At 41.6% G+C, this 22,472-nt stretch overlaps 2 protein-coding genes across 2 annotated transcripts in view; one reads left to right on the top strand and one right to left on the bottom strand.

Annotated features, from left to right (window-relative positions):
* LOC308314055 (uncharacterized protein) overlaps positions 1 to 22,472 on the bottom strand; it is a 236,247-nt gene that overhangs the window by 18,866 nt on the left and 194,909 nt on the right. The window lies entirely within an intron of this gene.
* tat (tyrosine aminotransferase) lies at positions 11,761 to 21,144 on the top strand. The gene is made up of 12 exons (XM_080761263.1): positions 11,761 to 11,847; positions 12,516 to 12,842; positions 13,270 to 13,374; positions 14,722 to 14,789; positions 15,490 to 15,648; positions 16,730 to 16,868; positions 16,952 to 17,004; positions 19,329 to 19,481; positions 19,800 to 19,928; positions 20,021 to 20,104; positions 20,259 to 20,357; positions 20,495 to 21,144. Exons 2-12 carry the CDS (start codon positions 12,536 to 12,538, stop codon positions 20,633 to 20,635), a joined length of 1,437 nt encoding a protein of 478 aa, XP_080617389.1. The 5' UTR covers positions 11,761 to 11,847; positions 12,516 to 12,535; the 3' UTR covers positions 20,636 to 21,144.

Below are 22,472 nucleotides of genomic sequence, written 5' to 3'. Positions count from 1 at the left end.
CCGGGTTGAACCGTAGACGTCACAATAAAAGTATCTTCGCGTTATTTGCAAATCAAGTATTCAACGAGAACCTTTATTTTGACAAATACCAGTCAGTCTGAACCGAAAGTAATTGCAACGTTTTCGACAACGGCAACGAACATGTTCAACATCACAACTTGTTCACAACCGAACTATGCCTGGACATGCCACCGACCTCAGGCTTCCTCCCTATAAAACAGACGCTCTGCATCATGGGCACCATAGCAACAACACTGGAGCCAGAGCTGCAGGGCGCATGTTACAGATGGACAATAACATTGAACACTTCAAGCTGTTGCACTGCATCCAGAAGCTACCCTTATGGATTATGGTAGAATATGCATGGGCTCACAAGATGATAGATCTACTGGAAGCAGTGGCAGCTGGTGAGTTCATAGTGACTTTGGGGAGGATGGGAAATAGTTATTTATTTTACATTCAAGACATTTTCAGAAATGTATGATATCTTTAAGTGCATGCATGAGAAATGTATTCACCATGTTCATGTTAGAATACATTTAGTTTCATATCAAATGTTAGGAATCCAGTTGTCACCTAACCTAAATGTTTAATGTTTACCTTTTCTGTATTTAATTTGGAATACGTAAACAAGTGTCTCGAAAGGGGCTATCACCTAATATACAAAACAGGTTTCTGTTTCTTCTAATCTAAATGGCGTCTGAGACCAAAATATATAGGCATGTACAATATACAATTAGAAAGTAATTAATCAGATTGAATACAGATTCTTGAAAGAAAACTATTCCTCTCAGGAGGCTCTAAAGAAAGAAAACATGATATCGAGTATCCATAATACAGATGTATGAAAGCTAGTTATGTATGGAGGCTATTCCAATCTGGAAGGTGTGCTTTTATATAATACATGGCACATTTATTTTCACTTATTTTCACAAAAGCAACCTTTAAACTATTGACTATAGTGGTTAAAATATATCACACTTTTTGAATATCATTAAAATTATGTTTTGTCTTTCAGATGAGGAACTTTCCCTTTGGCCAGAGGTGGACTTAGAGACCCTGACACTTGAAGAGTCGTGGAGACTGCGGGTTGCATCTGCTCAGGCCTATTCCATCGTGAGGAAAAGGGACATTGGCCAATTTGAGAAGGCGCTGGCACTTCTGGACGTCACACACAGACTTGTGCCCAGACTAGTGTCCCCCATCAAACACATGAAGATCATGTTTGGCCTTAAGACCATGGTAAGGAAAGTGTTCTGCTTCTGACCATGAAGACGGCTGGAAGGCTGAAATGTTATTAAATTAGGAAAAGTACTTTATATGGAGCTGGAATATGCGACACCTTGAACCTACTTGTACTACTTGTACTCACCACATCAGCACGTCACCATTAGATCTGGTGTGCATTTACTTTTTCATTTGGTTAAATACTGCATTTCTTTAATTATTTTCCCCTCTCTCTCTCTCTCTCTCTCTCTCTCTCTCTCTCTCTCCACTCACTTCAGATAGTTATGTGGATGCTCAAGAACAACAAAGGCATTGTTGATACTGTGGTTAAAATCCTCCAGTACTTTCCCAGTAAACTGCCCAAATACCAAGATCAGTGTGTGAGTATTCTAAACTATTTCAATCTATTCATAATGCACATTAATATGCTTAAATGGTTTTGTAATTTTTTACAAACGTATTATTATTATTATTATTATTATTATAACATTATTGAGGGGTGCTATCCCCTCCTATAAACAGCTATAGAGTTTAATGTTTGTGTTGTCTGAACACAAACATTAAATGCCATTGGCAATGAATGGAGAATTTACGTCAGTCATGTGTGATCAACCTGGTGATGTCAGATGGTGGTCTAAGTAATGTAGAATCGATGTACAGTCGTTATACCACCATGGACAGGTGACAGGTGTCAGATAAGCTCGATAACATGAAAGCCTTCATAACAGAACCTTTGTTTTTCCTCATTTATTAATTTTGCAGAGCTGCCATGACATGTACTTGATGAGAAAGAACCATCAGGACTTCAAGACCATGGCCCAAACCCTCGTAATGGACAAGAACAAGCTGCAAAATTATATCTCGGTATAGCTACTTGTACATTTATTTTGTTGGCCTCTATACAAGAGTGTTTTTTCTGTAACAGGGGTCTCCCCATCTCTCCAGCTCTTTATTAAACTGAAACTATATTTTCAATTAGGGATACAGCATAACCGCAACACTATAAATTCAAGCTGATAAAGTATCTTTATGGGGTTCTCTTTCCTGAGTGGCTAAAACCAACCTGAACATGTATTTTCTGATTACTAGAAAGAACTGGAGAGATGGGGAGATACCTGTTACTGTCACTGAACAAACACTCTATTAATGATTCAATTGTCAGACATATTTATTTATACTTTTATGTAGTGTAGTGAGCTCCAAGGAGGCTTTCTTTCAAGGTTAGGCAGCAGCTACGTTTCTGTCCAGCAGAGTGCACTGTAGACCCAGACTTTAACCCAACCATCATGTATTCTACACAGTAAAGATCTGTTCATGAAAACAGTCTTTGCTTCAAAGAGGTGATGTAATGAAGAGTAATACTTGCTTTGTGTTGTTGTCTTTACTCTAATAAACCTCATGGGGGCAAATACAATCTGCTGCAGACGTTTAACTGAGCACTGAGCTGCGATTTGGATGAAGGTGCCCTTGTGCAATCACAATGTACAATATTGGCAATTTACAAGTTTTAATTTAACTCTAGTATAAGTCAAAGTATAAGGCAAATCAACTTTAAAGTATAATGGGGGGGGGGGGGGGGGGGGGGTGCTATTATAACAGCAGCCATATCCTTATATATATACTTAATACTTATAACAGTTAAAATGTCAAATGGACAGTGAATTAGCTTCAAGAAGATAACATGATAGATGTCCATTGTATTTAGGGGCAGATGGAGGAGCAGTATGGGGAACGTTATGCACACAAACTTCAGGATCGGCTGCTACGCTACCTTCAGGAACTGGAAGCTGTACTACCAAGGCAGACCTACATCGATGAGGTAGGGGTGTGTGTGTGTGTGTGTGTGTGTGTGTGCGCGTGCGCTCTGTACTTGTACTGTACAAATTGTTCTGCCTACATACACCAAATCTCTTCACCAAAAGAGCAGATTTACAAGCTCACAACGTGTTTTGTTGTGAGATTGTGAGATTTGCTATTTTTGGCTGTTTATTTTATGTTCCCCACCAGAATATGGATGCCGGGGTGTAAATGGTTAACAAAAGTGAGTTTTAAGCAGATTATCGCAATACTGTCGTTAATCACAATGATTCTGGCCACAATAATCGTCACACAAAATATCATATCGACTCATTATACGAACATGGACATGTATGGTTTTGTTGGAACAGTGATCACCTCCATGCGAGACCTGACTAACCCAAAATACTAAAGCTGGCAACATGCTTCAAAATAAGTCAAATCTTTTTCAAAATAGTTTTATTGTCCATGAACATTTGACCACTGTGTATACAGTGCTGCTACAATGCTGGGACTGTGATTTGTCTACCTGGATCGACACTCTTACTTGCTATCTCTCTTGATGAATGAAATGCAGTGAGTCTGGTCGTGTTTGTAGGCCTCCTCTGTCAATCTTTCTTAAAACAGGCTGCGGTACATTGCTGTACAAATAAATGAAAGTAAATTACAAGCACCTTGAATTTCTTACCAAGTTCTTACCAATCAATCACACTAGTTAGAAAATCGTGGAGGTGCAACAAGTGCCAAAAAGCACTTCGGCAAGATGTATGCGCAGCTGCTAAACTTCATTTCGGCAAGACGTATGGTGCAGCCTTAACTGAGAGAATACATAATGTGTTCTAGCTGTTGAAGGAAGAGCGTCCCAGGACAGAAGAGGAGCGTCTGTTGTTGGAGGTGATCACCTTTGATGCAGCATCATTAAAGAGGCTGTTGCACTGTGGTAAGTTTATTTATTTGCTTATTTATTTGCAAGGTTATTATGCAAAGTGATTCACATTAAAAGCTACAATAAATGGAAAACAATTAGAGTAAGAGTAAGACATGACAAGGAACTAAAGCCAGGGTAAGCTTTACAATAAAGACATGTTTTAAGAAGTGATTTAAAAGATGACACACTGACTTTACAAGGCTGGTCAGTTCAGAGCATCTAGGCACTGACGGTAAAGGCCTTTGCCTGGGAATCCCGGGACAGCCAAGATGATCCTGCCTGAGGATTTCAGGCTACTCGAAGCCTCATGTGGTTTTATAAGCTCTAGACTAGAGTGTAGCTACTAGCTAGCAGCTTGGCCATGAAGGTTATAGGTTATCAGCATGTGTGATCCTCTCAGTTCTGGTTAAAATCATGGCTATTGAGAATCTCCCTAAAGTCTATCGTTTTACTAAGGTCTTTGCAGTTGTAACGGAGACACAAAATACAATCATGTAAAGTATGACCCAGGCTCAGTGTGCCAGTTGGGCCTTTGCAATGCCCCTTAGTAAAAAAATAAGATGGGACTAAACTAGTATTTGTACCAATTTTAAGTTGTGATCAAATAGTACTCTGAGATGTTTGGATTCTGGTTTAGGCTATTGTGGTGTCATGGTCTCATATTTGTACATTTGCAAATCAAATACATATCTGTGATTCTGTGTATTATTTTCAATTAATTATGTGTTTTTTGTCTGATAACTTTATATTCTTTACTGCCTCTCTATTTTTTCAGTTCTTGCATCCAGCTCTTCAGGAAGGCTGTCTCAGAAAGCACATCAGGTAGCCGAAACGTGTGTTTCCTCCTCAAAAGCTGCTCAGCATGCCAGGCCATCTGAGGTGATATCGGTGCCCGTAGAAGTTGAGCCACAGGAGATGAGGGCAATGGACGATGTTGCTGGGCATTTGCCAGAAGACAGCCCACTCCTGTTGGAGGATGAGGAAGATGAAGATTCGGTTGAGGAGGGTAGAACAGACAAAGAGGTAAGGTTGTCATTATTACATAATCGTCTAATCGCAATTATTTGAGATCATCGCAAATTTGTTTTGTCATAATCGTGTCCATGTTGAAAAATGTTCATACATAAAAACAAGCTGAAATATCACATCTACAAGTTTTGTAAGCTTGTAGAGCAGCTATTCCCACTATACTTTAAATATAAAATCTATAAAAATGGCAGGATTTTCTTCGTATATTTCAGTCATTTGTCATATCTGCCCCGTGCACTTTATTATTACAAAACCAAAACCCAAACAGAAATGTTGCCATAATGTTCATAATGTTGCCAATTTCCAATTTTCCAAAAAAACAATTAAATCGTTAATCGCAATTATTAGTTTGACAATTAATCGTCAACCTAAATGTGTAATCGTGACAGCCCTACAAGGAGGGGGACAATGTGGCTGAAGGACAGGCAATGGAGATGGCCAAGAGTGAATCTTTTTCTGGCGCTTCGGGCGTGGACGAGAGAGCTGGCGATGGGAAAGAGAGAAGTGCAGCTGGGACACGACGAGACGAGCAGTCCAGAGAGAGGGAGATGCATGTGGAGGGGGACGATGATAAAGAAAACGAGAACAGTGAGAGAAGTAATGATTCTTCCCCGGAGAATGTCCCCTCTTCCCCTCGATTCTGGTGTAAACGCCATCGATGGGTGAAAAGCATTCTACACGAGTGCTCCGATGAGCAGCCGGAACAGCTACAGGTTCAGCATGACGTCACTACATCTCCTACTACACTCTTCACGTTTACATCTTCCACCTCTCCGTCACTGGACCTCACACCCTCCCCCCTCTTCTCCTGCCCTCTGGTCCTCCACAGTCATCCAGATTCTTCCACATCCTCGTCGGGGGACCTCACACCCTCTCTCACATTCTCCTGCCCTCTCATCCGGAGTCATCCGGCGTCCTGGACTTCCACTCCGCCCGAGACAGCCTGGGATTCCAATAAAACGGACCCCACGGACAAATCCGGCTCATGGATAGTTGGACTGGCACCCACGGCCCTCCAGACGGAACCTGCACTCCAGCTGTCCTCCAGTGACGATGATGTGGTCAATTTGTTTTCACCGGTGTTTCATCCACTGAACTACCCACTGAAATACTCCACTGCCAGCAATCCACTGCTTTCAACCTCGAGTCAACCTTCAACTATACCATCCAGGCAACCCCATGCACTCTCATGTCTCCCTGAGCCAGTAGCATCTACGTACAGCCACAGCCTAAGCAACAAGGATGCAATGATGTCTCAGAATGCTCCTTCTACTTCTGCCGGCTGGCCGGCGCCAACACGACGACCTCTCTCCAGACTTTCAAGAAGGTTCCAACGAAATCACCTCAATACATCCAGACAACAGCATTCTCTCTCAAATCCCCCGGAGCTAGTAGCGTTTCCATACAGCTATACCTTAAGCTTAAGCAACAGAGATTCAGTAATGTCTCGGGACGATTCTACCTCAACTGGCTACATGTCGCGACGACCTCTCACCAGGCTCTCAAGAAGGTTCAGACGGAATTGCAGTGTTGTCTCTCACTCACAGGCTTCGACCCCCCCGTTCAACCCCATCCCTGAGCGTTCTGGAACACACAGACAGATGACTTCTCCTTTATTTTTCACGGAGTCAAACATCTCTGTGCATTCCACACTGGCTTCTGCTCCCAACCTTCAATCGAGGACTCTCTCCGATCAGGCGCCTTTATCATCTGAGCCCTCATCTGAGCAAGCTATCCATTTGCAACCAGTTGCTGGTCCTCAAACTTGTAATTCTGTCCTCTCCTCGCCCTGTGTGCAGCTGGACCTCAATGCCGGGCTTAACATTTATCCAGCACAGACTCTACCCTGCCCTTCTACCATCTCACAACATAGTATCTCCCAAATTGCCAGCCAGGCTGACAGAACCCTGGTGCGGATGTCACCGCAGTGCCAGTCTATGTTGCTACGGTCAAAGCTGCTACAGCCACTCGTGAGACTCACTAGGCTGAGCCAGCAGGAATGCAGCAGAGGAGTGACGGTAGGGAGATCCCTGACTCGGATAGAGGACAGCAACAATGAGGTGGGAGATGGAAATCAGGATCTGACCGACACCTCTTTTAATATAAATTGTCTGTACTCCAGTGATGAATCTTTTGACCATGACAATGAGGACTTGCATGATTCAGACCCTGATTACATCCCAAGCATGAAACAAATTTTAAATAGTCATTTATACTGAGTTATTCTTGAATCAAAGAGAAAGAAAAATATTACATTGACTGATTGATGTTTTTAATGAGTGTATATATACAGTCAAAAGGATAAAACAAACGACTCAAAAGCTCACATGTCTTGGGGGAGGGGCAGAGACACAGAATAATTAAATCAATAATAAATACATTCATACAATTTATAACGTACTAGACAACTAAACTAGAAATATATATATATATATATATATTACATTTTTACATTCAGGTCCCTTTGAGACCATTAAAGTCTTCATTGTTCTTATTATTTTATTTATTTTCCATTATTTATTATCTCCAGCAGGCTGAAGCACAAGGGGAGCTTATCTCACCCCACATACTGTGTAGCCTCTATGTTTACTATGTGTCTGTGCAGGAGTTTAGCTGGATTTGTCTGTCTGGAGGCAAGCTCAAAAACTACTGGACAGATCAGCGCTACTGTACATTTATTGTTGCACAAGAGGCTTTATAGCCTACTTTTTGACATGGTCAGTGGTGGAAAAAGTACTTAAATGTTTTACTTAGTAAGTGAAAGTATCAATACTGAAATACTCTTGTTACAACTAAGGCCTCACTCACACCTTTCGATCTAGCATACAACATTGATGCATGCTAGATGTAAGCAAGATGTAAGTGTCATGGCCGCCCCAATGCATTTCCAATGGAAGTCACATGGTTTGATACAACATTTTGGACTACAAGCTGTTGTATGGCTTTCGGCTGTGTTTCGACTGCCCCCCTCATACAACACAAATGTTGTGTCAAACCATGTGACTCCCATTGGAAATGCAAAATATTTTGAAATTGAAAATATTCGAGTAACTACAAATACCTCAAAATTGTACCTAAGTACAGTACATACTTAAGTAAATGTATTTAGTTACTTCCCACCACTATAGGCCTACATCGTAGATGACTGAGGTCATAAACTGGCTCAAATATGGAGTTCCACCCAGCCTGGCAGATTATGCAATATGCATTCAATGCACCTTTCTAGTTGATGTTTAATTCTGCGTATCCACGTTTTTATACCGTTAGTCTGTTACATTCATAATTTTCATTGATTGAATGCTTTATTAGGATAGATAAAAATGACATTTGGGCTAGAAGGATTAAGTCCTTGGGGACTTGTTTCCACTGTGGATACTATGTATTCAATTAATCAAAAATAATGGACATTTTTCATCAACAAATATAAGACACTGTAAAACGTCAGTTAAATGATTGATATTTAAATTGTTATGTTTGTGCAACACGTATAAAATAAGGCTAATAATTGATTTGGTCGATCAATAAAAGACAAACACTTTCTTTGAACTGTTATGCCCTTATGTCAGATATAATCTATTCAGGAAAATATAAGAAGACTGTTCTTTAGGTATCTAACTGAAATACTAGAGCACAGATGACTGTCTGTTGTCAAGAGGTGGTGCTAGAATCAAAGTAGTGATAATCCCTAATTACAGGTAATGCATTCACATTATACTTTGCAGGCTATTTTGTTCTTAGATATTAGTCAACATCTGCTGCTACTGTACACACGTGATGATTGCCTGCCTGACAGTGCCTGTCACTGACAGTCTTGTGCTGAAATCACATTCTGCCCCGTAAGAAACAGACCAACCTGTGCTCTTTTAGGGACCTCAATAACAACATTATTTTCCTGAACCGATTATTTAACAATTTGATAGTGTTTAATCTTATAGTATCATACTTTTGTCCACCCGCCCGGCTTAACGCATTCCATCAAATGTTCAACTCCAGTGTGGTAGAACATGACATAAGCTTACTGTATCTGACCTTTGATTTTGTTTTTTGTTTTTGTTAAGTTTCGCCCTGATGCAAGCAAGATGATCTCTCTCTCTCTCTCTCTCTCTCTCTCTCTCTCTCTCTCCAGTGCATTCTCAACCTTTTCATGCCGTGGCCCCTATTTGAACAGGCCAGTTGCCATTTTAGCCAATGTTTGACCAGTTTTTTATAGAAGTTTCTTGATTACTTTTGATGAAGTATTTTCTTTCTTTCTTTCTTTCTTTCTATTTAAGAATGTCTTTAAAGTCCTTAAAAATAATGTGGGGACCCCAACTGGGGGTCCCGACCCACAGGTTGAGAACCACTGCACGTACAAGTGTGCCAACTAACTATACAGTCCAGTAAAAACAAAGTGGGACCTCCCTCTAGTCTACATAGAGCACACCTTTATGGGAGCCTATGGGCCTGCTCTGTATTTGGTCATTTGCATCCAGACGGTTTTCCCCCAAGCCAATCACATGCCTCTCTCTTGAAGTCAGCCAGTGACGGACGGAGAATGACCTGAAGGTCAAGAGATTACATCAGTGAGAGATGTATGGTATGGTGTGGGACGTCATGTGGCATGATGCTGCACCAGTGGTGGAAAGTAACTAAGTACATTTACTTAAGTACTGTACTCCCCCCCCCCCCCCCCCCATGACATCTCAGATCCAAATATTGGACTTTTACTACACTATACATTTATTTGAAAACTTTAGTTACTAGTTGTATTAAAGTCTAACACTCGGTGATTCACTATGGGAGTGTCCTTTCTTGGGCGCAAGACAACAGAAGTATTGATATTTGATACTTTTACATAAGTAAAGATTGTGAGTACTTTTTCCACCACTGTTGTCAGTTATGTATAACGGAAGACAAGGTCATCATCACTTAGGTCAGCGGTGCCACTGTCCCTCTCTACTCTGTTTACACACACACACACACACACACACACACACACACACACACACACACACACACACGCGCTACTTTTGAATAAGAATGTAAGACAGTCCCCTTTTCATGTTGAAGGTAAAATGAGGACATTCATGTAAACTCCAGTCTGTGTGGTGTAAAGACCAATGGACTAATAAAGTAAAATATGTGTTTTATTTCATTAATATAGATACTTTATGTAGTGTGCGTATAGCAGCACTATTGTAATTTATCTGCAAACATTTTGGGAACACTATGGTTAAAGTCCTGGTTTGATGGTTGGTACAAAGTTCCATGGTGGGGGGTGTGTGCGTGTGCTGATCATTGCAAAACCTGTTGTTTGTTATTAATATTTGTTTATTTAGAGGATCACTGGAACGCTGTAACTGTTTGGTAGATTCAGTAGGCATACATACAGTTCATTGTGCTGTATACCAGTATACCAAGGGCAGCAAATTGGAGCAACACAACCTGTGCCCTTGTTCTTACCATGTTGTATTATTCATATATAGGCCTACTCTTGGAACTGTGTCAACACATTGTGGCCAATTATAACATTTATCATGTGCTCTCACTGAAGCTCTCAGCAGTAGTGGAAAAAATATAAAAACTGAATTATAATGCCTGCTAATTTGTTATATTTTACTTCAATACTGATGTGAACAATTAGGATTGACATGACATGAGTAGGCAGTATAGGGCGAGTACGAGTAGGCTATATGAAAAGGTCAAATTGGATGAGGATGCTGGGGTCAATGCAAAATCACTTCTACAGATAAACAAATAGGCCTAACCATACTTCAATGAGAAATGCATAGACAAAGGTAGACAGTTACATCTTGAACCAATGAAATTAAAATTATATATAGGCCTATACTTGTGCGCAAATAAAAACCAACAAACACCTGCTATATTAGCCTAATCATTTGGGCCAGAAGGAACCATATAGGCTTTAGCCTACAGTGAAATTGCCATCATGCAAATTGTTAAGACATGGCCTCAGGCTGCTGCCTGACTGACACATGCATAATCATATTGATAACCTGCATGACATGATAATTGTCTACTGTATCAGAGTTGTACTAGTCTGTACGTACAATATGATATGAGATGCAAGCTCTCATTCTGTTCTTCATGGTTATTATACATGTCTGCAGGCCGTTAATTTCGTCTTGGTCAGCTTGCCACATGGAAAACAGCCTGTGGTTGTTTGTGTCTGCAACTTTACTGCAAGCATTGGCGAGAAAGGCCAAGAATCTATAGCCTACTCAATGTTTGTGGAGAAGTAACTTTGGATTTGCCATTTGTCTTTGAACACAGCATATGCTCCTCTCCTCTTGAAGATCAGAGCAAATATACAGGTAGATCTATGCGGGCTTTCAGGGGCAGCATACGGTGTTACCCTCTCGTCGTGATTTTTTTGCCAAGCATTTTAGGTCTGTCAAAAACATCGATTTGACCATAGTCCATAACATTCTAGGACACTGAAAATAAGAGAATACCGGTAATATGTTTCCACATAGGTACGTCACAGCGGTCATATGAATAAGTAACTTCTTAGAACGGATGCGCAACGCGCGTCCTTCATCTTGGCGCATTACGCACGAAGACGCCGGGATCCCAAATCCCCGAGGGACACACTGTTTAGTGTTTACATTTAACTGCATGACATTTCTGTCTGGTTGAAACCAAAGCCATGCTTAATGCGTTTTGGGGAGTGATGTAACAGGGGTGTATGGGAGTATGGCACAGCCCTCGATTTCCACCAATAGAAATATTGGCCTGGTTCAACACCCATTTTTGGGGAGCTTGTTATAAATCCCGCTCATTAAGTCATTCCTGTTCATTTACTGTCCAGTATCGTGTTTTACTTGCATATCTACTATATTTGTAATTTGGATTTTGTTTTAAAGGTATTTACAATATTATTTTCCCTATATTTTATTATAAGGATTGTTGCAGTATATATGCTACTTTTATATTGCCACTGCTAATTAGGACAATTCCAAAAAAATGTTTTTGGATGCCGTAGATTTAACTTTGTGCTCATAGGGTTGCAGTAGGCTAGTTGATGCCTAAAGGGGAAACTGTATAGTTATTTTATTGCTTTCTGATTCTGTATTCTCCTGCAGTGATAGATAGTCTGCTGTTGTTTGATTACTTGTGTTTTCTACATTTCCCTGCAGCCTGTGTTCTAGAAATCGTTTTGACTGAGTAATTCGACCTTTTATCGGTTTTGCGGGACGCGTGCATTTCTAATAGTATAGCTCTAGTTTGTGTGTGCAGCCTAAATCACATGCAGGTGGTGGTCTACTGGTCTAGCTTGCATGCGTTTAACAATGTGACCAGATACTGCAGATAGTGTTGTGTATAGTAGGCTATGTGGAGTTTATGTATTAAAATATCGAATTGGTTATTGGATGCTTTATTGACCTAAGGAGATGCCACAATAATGCGTCCTCGTGCAGTATATATATACTTTTGGGGAGAAATTATGGTCAAAGCTTATCAGTGTAAAATCCTGCAAAATAGTGTCATCATTCATTGTATTAACACATGCTTTTCATTCCCCCATCACCAGCCAGCAGCATCAATTCCAAGATGGACAGCAAGCCTTACCTGGTACAGATAAAGGGTAAAGGAGTCCATGGAAATAATGCTGCGGTTAACACCAGAAGCCTGAATGGGACTGGGGTCAATGGGAAAAGCCTGAATGGGAACGGCGTTCACCTGCACGTCCACGTGAACGGCAGCGCGTTCCCGGCCAAAGCGCCGAAGAGCCGCAGGGCGACATGGGACGTCAAACCGTCAGAGATGGCCAACAACACTCTGAACCCCATCCGAGCAATCGTGGATGGGATGAAGCTCACCCCGCACCCGGATAAACCCATGATTGCACTCTCCATAGGTGAGAATAACAATAATATATGTGCATATAACAGGTGTTATTGGCAATTTGGCAGTGGTGGAAATAATATACTCAAAGGTTTTACTTAAAAGTATCGATAAAAGTACCTCAAAATTCAACTGATACAGTACAAGTAAGTAGGCTACATGTAATTAGTTACTTTCCACCACTGATTTTTGGAATATATTATTAAGCAGTAGGCCTACACTACTTTTAGAATATCTTCTGTGGCCTCCTAGTCCTATAAATTATCATATTTTGTGAAGATGCCTCAGAAATGTACTTCAATGGCTAATTGAAAAAAAATTATAGTCTTATGGCAGCTTATCTCAGTTCGTTTGTTAGCTTGTTTCACTTCTGACAGCAGACTGTATATATTATTACTGACCCTGGCCTATACTGTATATTATTTTCCTTGTGCATGCAGGGGACCCCACTGTGTTTGGAAACCTGCCCACTGATGACGCGGTGCTCCAAGCCATGAAAGATGCCATCGACACCCACAAATTCAATGGATATGCTCCTTCTGTCGGTGAGTCCTATAGTAGCAAAACTGCTGTTGTACAATTTACAATTTAGGCATTTAGCAGACGCTCTTAATCCAGAGCGATTTACAATAAGCAAGAACAACACAAGGTTTATACAGCAAATGCATTGAAATAATCATCGTCTGTCTAACAGTATAGAATATCCGTACATTGAAACTATAAACATTATTGAATGCTATAGAATGCCAGGCATCTGTCTATACATAACATCTAAATTACATATTTTAGCCTTTGTGTTAGCCTGAAAGGTCGTTGAGGCTAAGGCAAGTGCTACTTATTGGAGGTTTAACCTGCACTGAGAGAATAGAGACACATGCAGAAACACACACAACATGTTTAATTCTCAGTGGGTGTTAGTTGTTTATAGTCTACTGGTTGCCCTATATAGTTCAATGCATATTGATCTTAAATCACCATCATTTGCGAGTAGCTATAATGTAGATAACTCATTGATTTCAAATGCAACTGAAATGTCAGATGCAGAATAGTCTCCTGGTAAAGCAATACATGGCATCACAAGTATGAATCTACATGTATAAGAGTGATTTATTTAGTTGTGTGGCAGCGTTACGCACCTAAATAGATCTACAACACGTCGCAGCTGTGCATCATTTAGATCTGCTACATTTGTTTTGCAATACAGTGCACATTTGCTTTTAATTCATTTTTTTTAGAATGTTTTTTTTTAAATGTCTTGAAATTATAATAAATAAAAACTAAATGTAGGAAACCAAAAAAATGAAATAAAGGCAGACACAGTCTAAAGTGTTATTGCGAACGCAGTGGTTGCGAATGCAGTGAGCACTTACTATGAGACCTAGCAGCTCATGTCTGTGTGTCCGTGTGTCTGTGTGTCACGCTTTTGTGCCCATATATGGAGCTGAGTGATTTGTTTGTGATTGATGCAACACACTCCATATTTGGACGTATAGCTGCTTTGGGGACTCCTTATATGGTTATGGCTAAGTTAAAAACTTAACTTAAAAAAAACTTAACTTAAATATGTACGAGCTGCGTTCGCTTCCCGCGTTTGCGCGTCTTACTGGTATAACCCATTTAAAGTAGGCTATCTCTTGCTCTCTTGTTTACTCTCCCACCTCCTCTGTCTCTGTCTCTTTCTCTCTCTCTCTCTCTCTCTCTCTCTCTCTCTCTCTCTCTCTCTCTCTCTCTCTCTCTCACTCACGTGCCTCCTTTCCCCTCTACCTCTCAGTTCATCTTTGATACACTCACATTTTAAATGCGCCAATATGTGAATTGCCTAAATTGTAAAAGATTACCGTATTAGATTTATTAACCTTTTGGAATTAATACCGCCTCATTTCATTTGTCAGGTTATCAGAAAAGCAGAGAGGCGGTGGCAAACTTCTACAGCTGCCCCGAGGCCCCTCTGGAGGCAACGGTAAATTCCCCCCATAATGGATGAATTCATTAGTTCTGTCTTATTTTTGCATCAAACCTGCTAAAATCGCCCACAATTACGTTACAACATAAAACACTGCAGACTTTATTTTTTTTTTAATGTTTTTTTTGCGGCTTCCGCCTTTATTTCTTTTATAGAGGGACAGACAGTAGGCTGACTGGGGAGAGAGATGGGGGAGTGACATTAGCAGTAAAGGCCGTCGCGATCGGGAGTTGAGCCCGCGGCACACTGCCAGACTGGATTACCAGCCAAGGTTGGACATTTGGAATGTCAGAACAGGTTCTTCTGACATATATCCATAGGGTTTGAGGTTTGAGGTCAGATGAAGCGTTGCTGGCCAATATTGTTGACATTAGGGATCTCCATATATGGGCTTAATTGCGACAGCAGGTCGCATTTACTACGACATCAGGGATCTCCATCCTGGGCACCATATATGGGGGCTTTCCCATGTATGGGGATTTTGAGTGATGACTGACTGACTGACTGAATGTACGATTTCATTGCAGTATTGATACTTTTACTTAAGTAAAACATGTAAGTACTTTTTCCACCACTGGTTAAAAGTGTGTCCCAGCCTTTTCTTTGTCACAGTTCTGTCTCTTAATCCCTTCTCTCCCTGTCTGTCCCTGTCCCTGTATAGGATGTGATTCTCACCCTGTCTACTGTCCCTGTATAGGATGTGATTCTCACCAGCGGGTGCAGTCAGGCCATTGATCTGGCCATCAGTGTCCTATGTAACCCTGGGGACAACATCCTGGTTCCCTGCCCAGGCTTCTCCCTATACAAGACCCTAGCAGTGTCCCTGGGCATCAATGTCAAACTCTACGACCTGCTGGTGAGTTATCATATATAGTCCATCCATCCATCCATCTCCAACTGCTTATCCGTAGTCGGGTCGCGGGGGCAACAGCTCCACCAGAGTGTTCCAACATTAGTGACTTCCTCCTGGGGATCCCGAGACGTTCCAAGGCCAGTGAGTCGATGTGTTTCCTCCAACTGCGCCTTGGTCTGCCCCAGTCTGCCGCATATATTAGTATTCTATTAAATCTCTGCAAGTCCGAAACTTGGCCGGAGTCAGGAGATTATGTTTTTGTCTGTCTGTGAGCAGCTAATCTTGGACACCGCTTCAAATCCACCTTCCTTCCACTTACCAAATCTTTCAAATTGCCCTCATGGTGGTGCCATAACAGGCCTTGAACCTTATGTTGTTTTTCCCATGGATGCCTTGAGTCATGGCGCAACTTCCTTTATAGGTAAAGAACACAACTCTATTTTGAGTCTTCAAAATGTTTTCACGTTAAATTCAGATATATGATGATATAATTGTCTTCCAAAGGGGGGCTCATTTTGCAAACTGTGTCACATTCATGAACAGCATCTTATCTAACCCATATTGCAATCACGTTGAGGGGCGTCTAACACAATGCAAAGATGAAAGTTATTTAACTTCCACCACAGAGGGCACCACCACAAATACTACAAATGTCACTGTTTGCTGTGGAAACATGATTTCTTCCCCCCACCAAATTAAGCACAAATACATGTGTGAGTCATGTCATATTGTTTTTGCCCTGTGTGGACAGGGTCTATTTAAAAAAGAAAACAAAAAGGCAGTATTACGCATCATACCCAAATTGAAATAGCATGTTGAGGGGCTTCTGTAGAGCACACCTCCAAAACCGCTTTCACTTCTGCAGATGAATAACGCAGCCCTGGGTATAGGCAACATGGTTTGACCTTCTCTGAGGAAGTATGGGATGACACAGTGGGATCTTATGCCTGACTTGTGCACAGATGGCTCAACAAACACTTTCATACTTTATGAAGTTGAACATTTTATTTTCTTCCCGACATGTTGACATGTTTGGCGACACTTTGTTCTCGAATCCTAAAGGCTTTAAACTCTCTTTTTGCAGCCAGAGAAGATTTGGGAGGTTGACCTTCAGCAAATGGAGAGCTTGATTGACGAGAGGACGTCCTGTGTGATCATCACCAACCCCTCCAACCCCTGTGGATCTGTCTTCAGCAAAGAACACCTGCAGAACATACTCAGAGGTCAGTATTTAATCTGCATTGTCTCATATCTCATTTAGCCTTTCCAATACTGTGTGGTTATTGTGATGCTTGCTTTTTCCCAGTGGCCTCCCGGCACTGCGTTCCAATTCTGGCAGATGAGATCTATGGTGATATGGTAAGTATGCACGCACGCACGCACGCACGCACGCACGCACGCACGCACGCACGCACACACACACACACACACACACACACACACACACACACACACACATGCATTTTTAATTGATGGAATACTTACTTTATTAACAATTTGCATGGATAAGCACAGGGAAGTACAGTACAATACATGTTTTGCTAAAAGGATGAATCGAAGAAAACCTTTCGGCTTGTTTCTATTGGGGTCCTCCTCATGTACTCAGTTCATGGAAGGTAGGGGGTTGGAAGGAATCACACTATGTTACAGGTTGGCAGGTCGGCTTGGCTGTCTGTCTACAATTGAACCTCCCGTAATACCAGCGAGGCACATTCTTTCCCAAACTGGCAGGGGAGGTTGGGGCTTGGTTCGGTGGTGTCAGCTTGGGCATACGACCCAGAGAGGAGGGTCAGCACAGGGAGGATTAGGGGCAGTGTGTGGTGACTAGTGAGTGCATGAGAGTGGGATATGGGTCAACCAGGACATGTGGCTCAGGGGTAGAGTGGCTGGTAGAGCTGCTGAATGGTAACTATGAGGTTCCCAGTTCTCCTCCCGGGCTCCGCCAAAGTTAGTGTCAAAGTGTCCTTCAGCAAGACTCTGAACCCCTAATTGCTCCAATTTGTTGTTAGTGTTGAATCAGTGCTATAGAGGGTATGCGCATGCTTAAAGTGACTGGCACATCGAGTGGCAAAGCAACATGCAAAGTGAGTTTAAAATTGTTTAACGTTGTTTAACTTTAATGCAATCAGATTTATGTTTGGATGCATGGGTTGTCAAGGCTAGAAAGTAGTTTTTTGACACTCAGTAGGCATTCCTGCGTAACTTCCGGGTTTGATGATGATGTCACACGCATACCCTCTATAGTGTAGCCCATAGGTCTTTTCAGACTGTATACCATAATGATTCCCTGCGCAACATGCACACTTATAGGCTATACACTTGCACGTGGTCAATGGATGAAATGATTAGCAGACGGTATACGCTTGCTACGTATAGCGTATAACGGTAGACTATAACATCACTGCTTGAAATAATGGTAGGTAGCCTACTAGTAAGGAGGTAGGTAAAATAGCTAGACGGGTAAAAGAAAAGAAAATAATTATAAAGAATGTCAGCAATAGTTAATAGTTATAGTCAAATTATTGTTGAATAGTTTTAACTTTTCATTTATGATTGTGGGAGTAAGTGGAAAAGTCCAGATTTGGTGTCAGTGTCAGTGCACAGGGGTTTGGTTTGTCTACAACTCTGCATTCTTGACAATATTTCAGGTTCAGGTTCATTTATTTGTTTGTCCCCGTGGGGCGATTTGGTTTACAGCAAGGCATAACATATATTTGCCCATGAAACACACATAGTCACGAGCATGACTATGCACTTTTTTACTTGCATGTGTTTGCAATTTACGCAGATGTGACCGCCGCTACAGAGAGGAGGGAAGTGGGCGTGTGGGGGGAGGCGGCACATTGAGAGGCCACAATGGCTCTGGGTTGCATTAAGAACCCAGTTGAGACACAGCAAGGGAAAAAGAGAAAAAGTTGAACAAACCCCTATTCTATCCCCCCCCTAGAAGGCCCTCTGGTTTAGGGGAGGAGATCACATCAGACCATGTGAGCGTTGACCACCGACCAGAAGCAAAAATTGCTCTGTTTGTAGATTTTTCTTTTTTTTTTGCAGTGTCATTCAAATCAGCCAATAGGAGGTGGGGCGGTTCTGGACTTAATTGAAGCCAGCTTACTATAGTTTAGGCAGCAGCTCTCCACTTTTCCACTGTGCGCTCTCTTCTTTTGTTTTCATCGATGTATCACACCGATCCATGTCACAAGTGCACATTTTAATTTCTTTTTTTTTTAAATAACATATTGAGTTAAATAAATAAATGCAGCTGGCATTGTATTGTATTAATACTAGTATTGTATACAAAGTAAGGATCGGGTTAAAAAAGAAAGAAGAATAACACCTTGATGAAGGTGTTTAGACACAGCTTTAGGTCACTCCGTCCTCATGGGTGCATGTGTTTGGTCCTATAGTCCTACAGTCATGAGTCCGACACCCTACCCAAAACCCAAACCTAAGCTCACAGGTTAGTTTTAACCTGCCACGGGTTAGTTGTTTTCGGCCGCGTATGTCGGGAGTGACGCTGTCTTTGACTTTAGTTTCGTAAAAGTAGTTTCGGATGGTTTGACTTCATGACGTTCAGCTAGCAATGCATCCCATGTCTGAGAGGTCGGCTAGAGGCAAACAACCGCACAATCCACAATAAAGTAGACTGACACTGTTCCTGATCCTTGTCTCCTTCTTGCCAGGTTTTCCCAGGCTGCAGTTCTCATTCCTTGGCATCACTCAGCACTGACGTGCCCATCCTTTCCTGTGGCGGACTGGCTAAACGCTGGGTCGTCCCAGGCTGGAGGATGGGATGGATTCTCATTCATGACAGGAATGGCGTGTTTGGCTCTAAGGTATGTCTTTCTCAGGCTTTTTACCACTTATTCTTAGTGAAACCAACCTGAGTTGCACTTGCACCTGTACGTGGAACCGCTTTTCGCTTTATTCTGACAAACAGCGACATGGCATCAGTCCATGCACGCATGCATAGACACAGAAACATTCCTTGTTCAATTGTGACTGACTCTTCTATCTTCCTGTCACTCTTCATAGGCATCTCTAAATAAAACATGACAACACTGCCACCCAGGGGACCCCCCTGCTTCTTGAAACACTGCCACCCAAATAATCGCTTGTAATTCGGCTTGTATGTCGCTGTTTCTCCTTTCCAGATCCGACAAGGTCTAGTGAAACTGAGCCAGCGGATTCTAGGAGCCTGCACCATTGTCCAGGGGGCGCTAGAGGGCATCTTAAACAACACACCCAGCAGCTTCTACAACAAGACCATCAGCTTTCTCAAGGTCAGTAGGACAAGTAAAGGCAAGTAAGTCTGTGTACAGAACCTACAGTGTAGCAAAGCTTTGTTCATTTTGATAATCTTCTTCTTCCTCAGTCCAACTCAGAGATCTGTTTCAACGAACTGTCCACTGTACCCGGCCTTACTCCTGTGATGCCTTCCGGAGCTATGTACCTCATGGTCAGTACACCAAGAAACATGCTCACGTAATGGCACTTTTCAAAAATAAATTGCTTTTACAAAGTACTTCACACAGCACATAACGTAGTGTGTGTGTGTGTGTGTGTGTGTGTGTGTGTGTGTGTGTGTGTGTGTGTGTGTTCACTTCTTCCAGGTTGGGATTGATATGAGTCACTTTCCAGAATTTAAAAACGATGTGGATTTCACAGAGCGCCTGGTGACGGAGCAGTCTGTCTTTTGTCTGCCTGCTTCGGTAGGATGCCAATACATCCAAACACCTATCCATCCATTCATCCATCCATCCATCCATCCACCCATCCACCCACCCACTGTGTCTTTCTGAATATCCATGCAGCATGTCATTACTAACAATCCCTTTCTCTCTGCCAGGCTTTCGAATATCCAAACTACTTCCGCATTGTGGTAACGGTGCCAGAGGAGATGATGGTCGAGGCGTGTGTACGGATCAGAGAGTTCTGCCAGCGTCACTACCGACCCTGCACTTTAGACAGCAATGAGCTGGACCAATGATGGCCGGCAGGAACAATGACAGAACTGGACCAAAGTAAGAAGACCTATGGATGTACTTAGGAGGGATAGAGAGAGAGAGAGAGAGAGAGAGAGAGAGAGAGAGAGAGAGAGGGAACAATGAAGGCAGAGGTCCTCATATTGACATTGATTTGGAATCAGTTATAAATAATACAAAAAATGAAATAGGATAGAATCAGAAAAAGTTTTAGATGATTTCAGATCAGTGCCTGGTGCCACCTCTCTTGAGTTTACGGATATGTGAGGGGTTGTAAGGAAGAGAACTAAATATGTTAATGTATTGAACACTGAAGAAACAAGACATATCATGATGTATATGGTGGTCCATCCGTGTCACTGTAAATTTAGGTGGGAATAGCTTATATTATATATTATACAAAGCTTATATTTATATTTTGTACGGCCAACTTATGATAACCTATGTTTTAATTTTAATTTTTATGTTTTTGGATGTGTGACAGTTTATATCAGTCCAAATAATAATAACAGAACCATCATAGACCATGCATGCAATAACAAGTCATTGTTAGTTTCTTTTTTGGTATTCCGGACAATGAATGAATACATTCTACAGTGAACGCATGCTGTATCTTTATATCTGCTCAATGAAATCAGTGTATTTAGATGTTTGTATTACTGTAGTTATCGGTTTTGAGTGGTCTGTTAGCCATCTTCATGTACAATTTTACAAACAGACTCTTTCTTATGTAATACACTTTGTAATGCAATACACATTTAAATGCATATATGATATCTTGTCATGTTGAACATGTCTTATTTTTATTTTAACATTTATGTAAAAAAGCTATTTAAGCCAATCAACGTGTAAGGTCATGAGCTCTAGATTTGTGTAAGAAAATAAAGGTATACACCTGAGAATTTAGATTTTGAGTTGAATTATTTGAAAAGCATTAAAAACCCACCCTACAGAATTTTGAGGATTACAAAAGAAAGTCCAGGGGGATGCATACTTAGTTTAGACTAGTCATTGGTTAGACATGGGTTAAGGTTAGGTTTAGGTGTGCTGCCCCGTGGGAGGTTAGGTTTAGGGTGAGGGTTTGAGATAGGTTGTAGATGTAGGACTAATGACTGGTCTAACCAATGTCCAGTCTAAACCAAAAACTGTCTAAACTAAGTACTGCACCCAGGGACTTATTGTCTCCACCAGGCCGAAGGCATGGGGAGAGAGTATGTTTTGCACTCCGTCCGTCTGTCCGTGTATCTGTTAACCCGGTCGATGCCAACATTTTCACACTCCCGCAAACGATGAACCTCTGCCCCAAAATTTCCGACCTATTATAGCGCCACCAGGAGGCCGACTTTTATAGCGCCACCAGGAGGCTGACATTTATATTACTCCTCCAGATTCTGTCCAGAAATCCCGCAAATCGTTACACACTATCTCTATAGTCATGTCTTCAAGATGGAGCTGTCTGATATTTCATATTCCATCCTAATTGGCCAACTTTGGCTTTCAAAGTTTGCAGGATTGGCCCTTTTGAAAGAAAAAACCTCAAATTATGAATGCAGCGTGCAATTTACGTGAATTCTTTCACAGACTTTCCTACTAGGCTGAGGAATATAGCGTCACGAATAGGTGGATTTTTGCAAAACACATTTTTGGAACAAAATGCCTCACATCATCCAATTGCCATCAATGGTGTAAGAACAAATGGCACCCTTTTCACATTGGCCTATTAGCGCCACCAGGAGGCCACAACCTGACCTGGCCTGGTGGAGACCTGTGCCCCGAGGGGCACTTTTTCTAGTGTCCATTGAGGTCCTCTCACATTCAACAGATGAATAATTTAAAAATACA

Source organism: Protomyctophum bolini (genome assembly GCF_963924005.1).
Source record: "Protomyctophum bolini genome assembly, chromosome: 4".
Lineage (NCBI taxonomy): Eukaryota > Metazoa > Chordata > Actinopteri > Myctophiformes > Myctophidae > Protomyctophum > Protomyctophum bolini.
The sequence above is the reverse complement of the archived record's forward strand: the minus strand, read 5'-3'. Positions and strand labels throughout refer to the sequence as shown.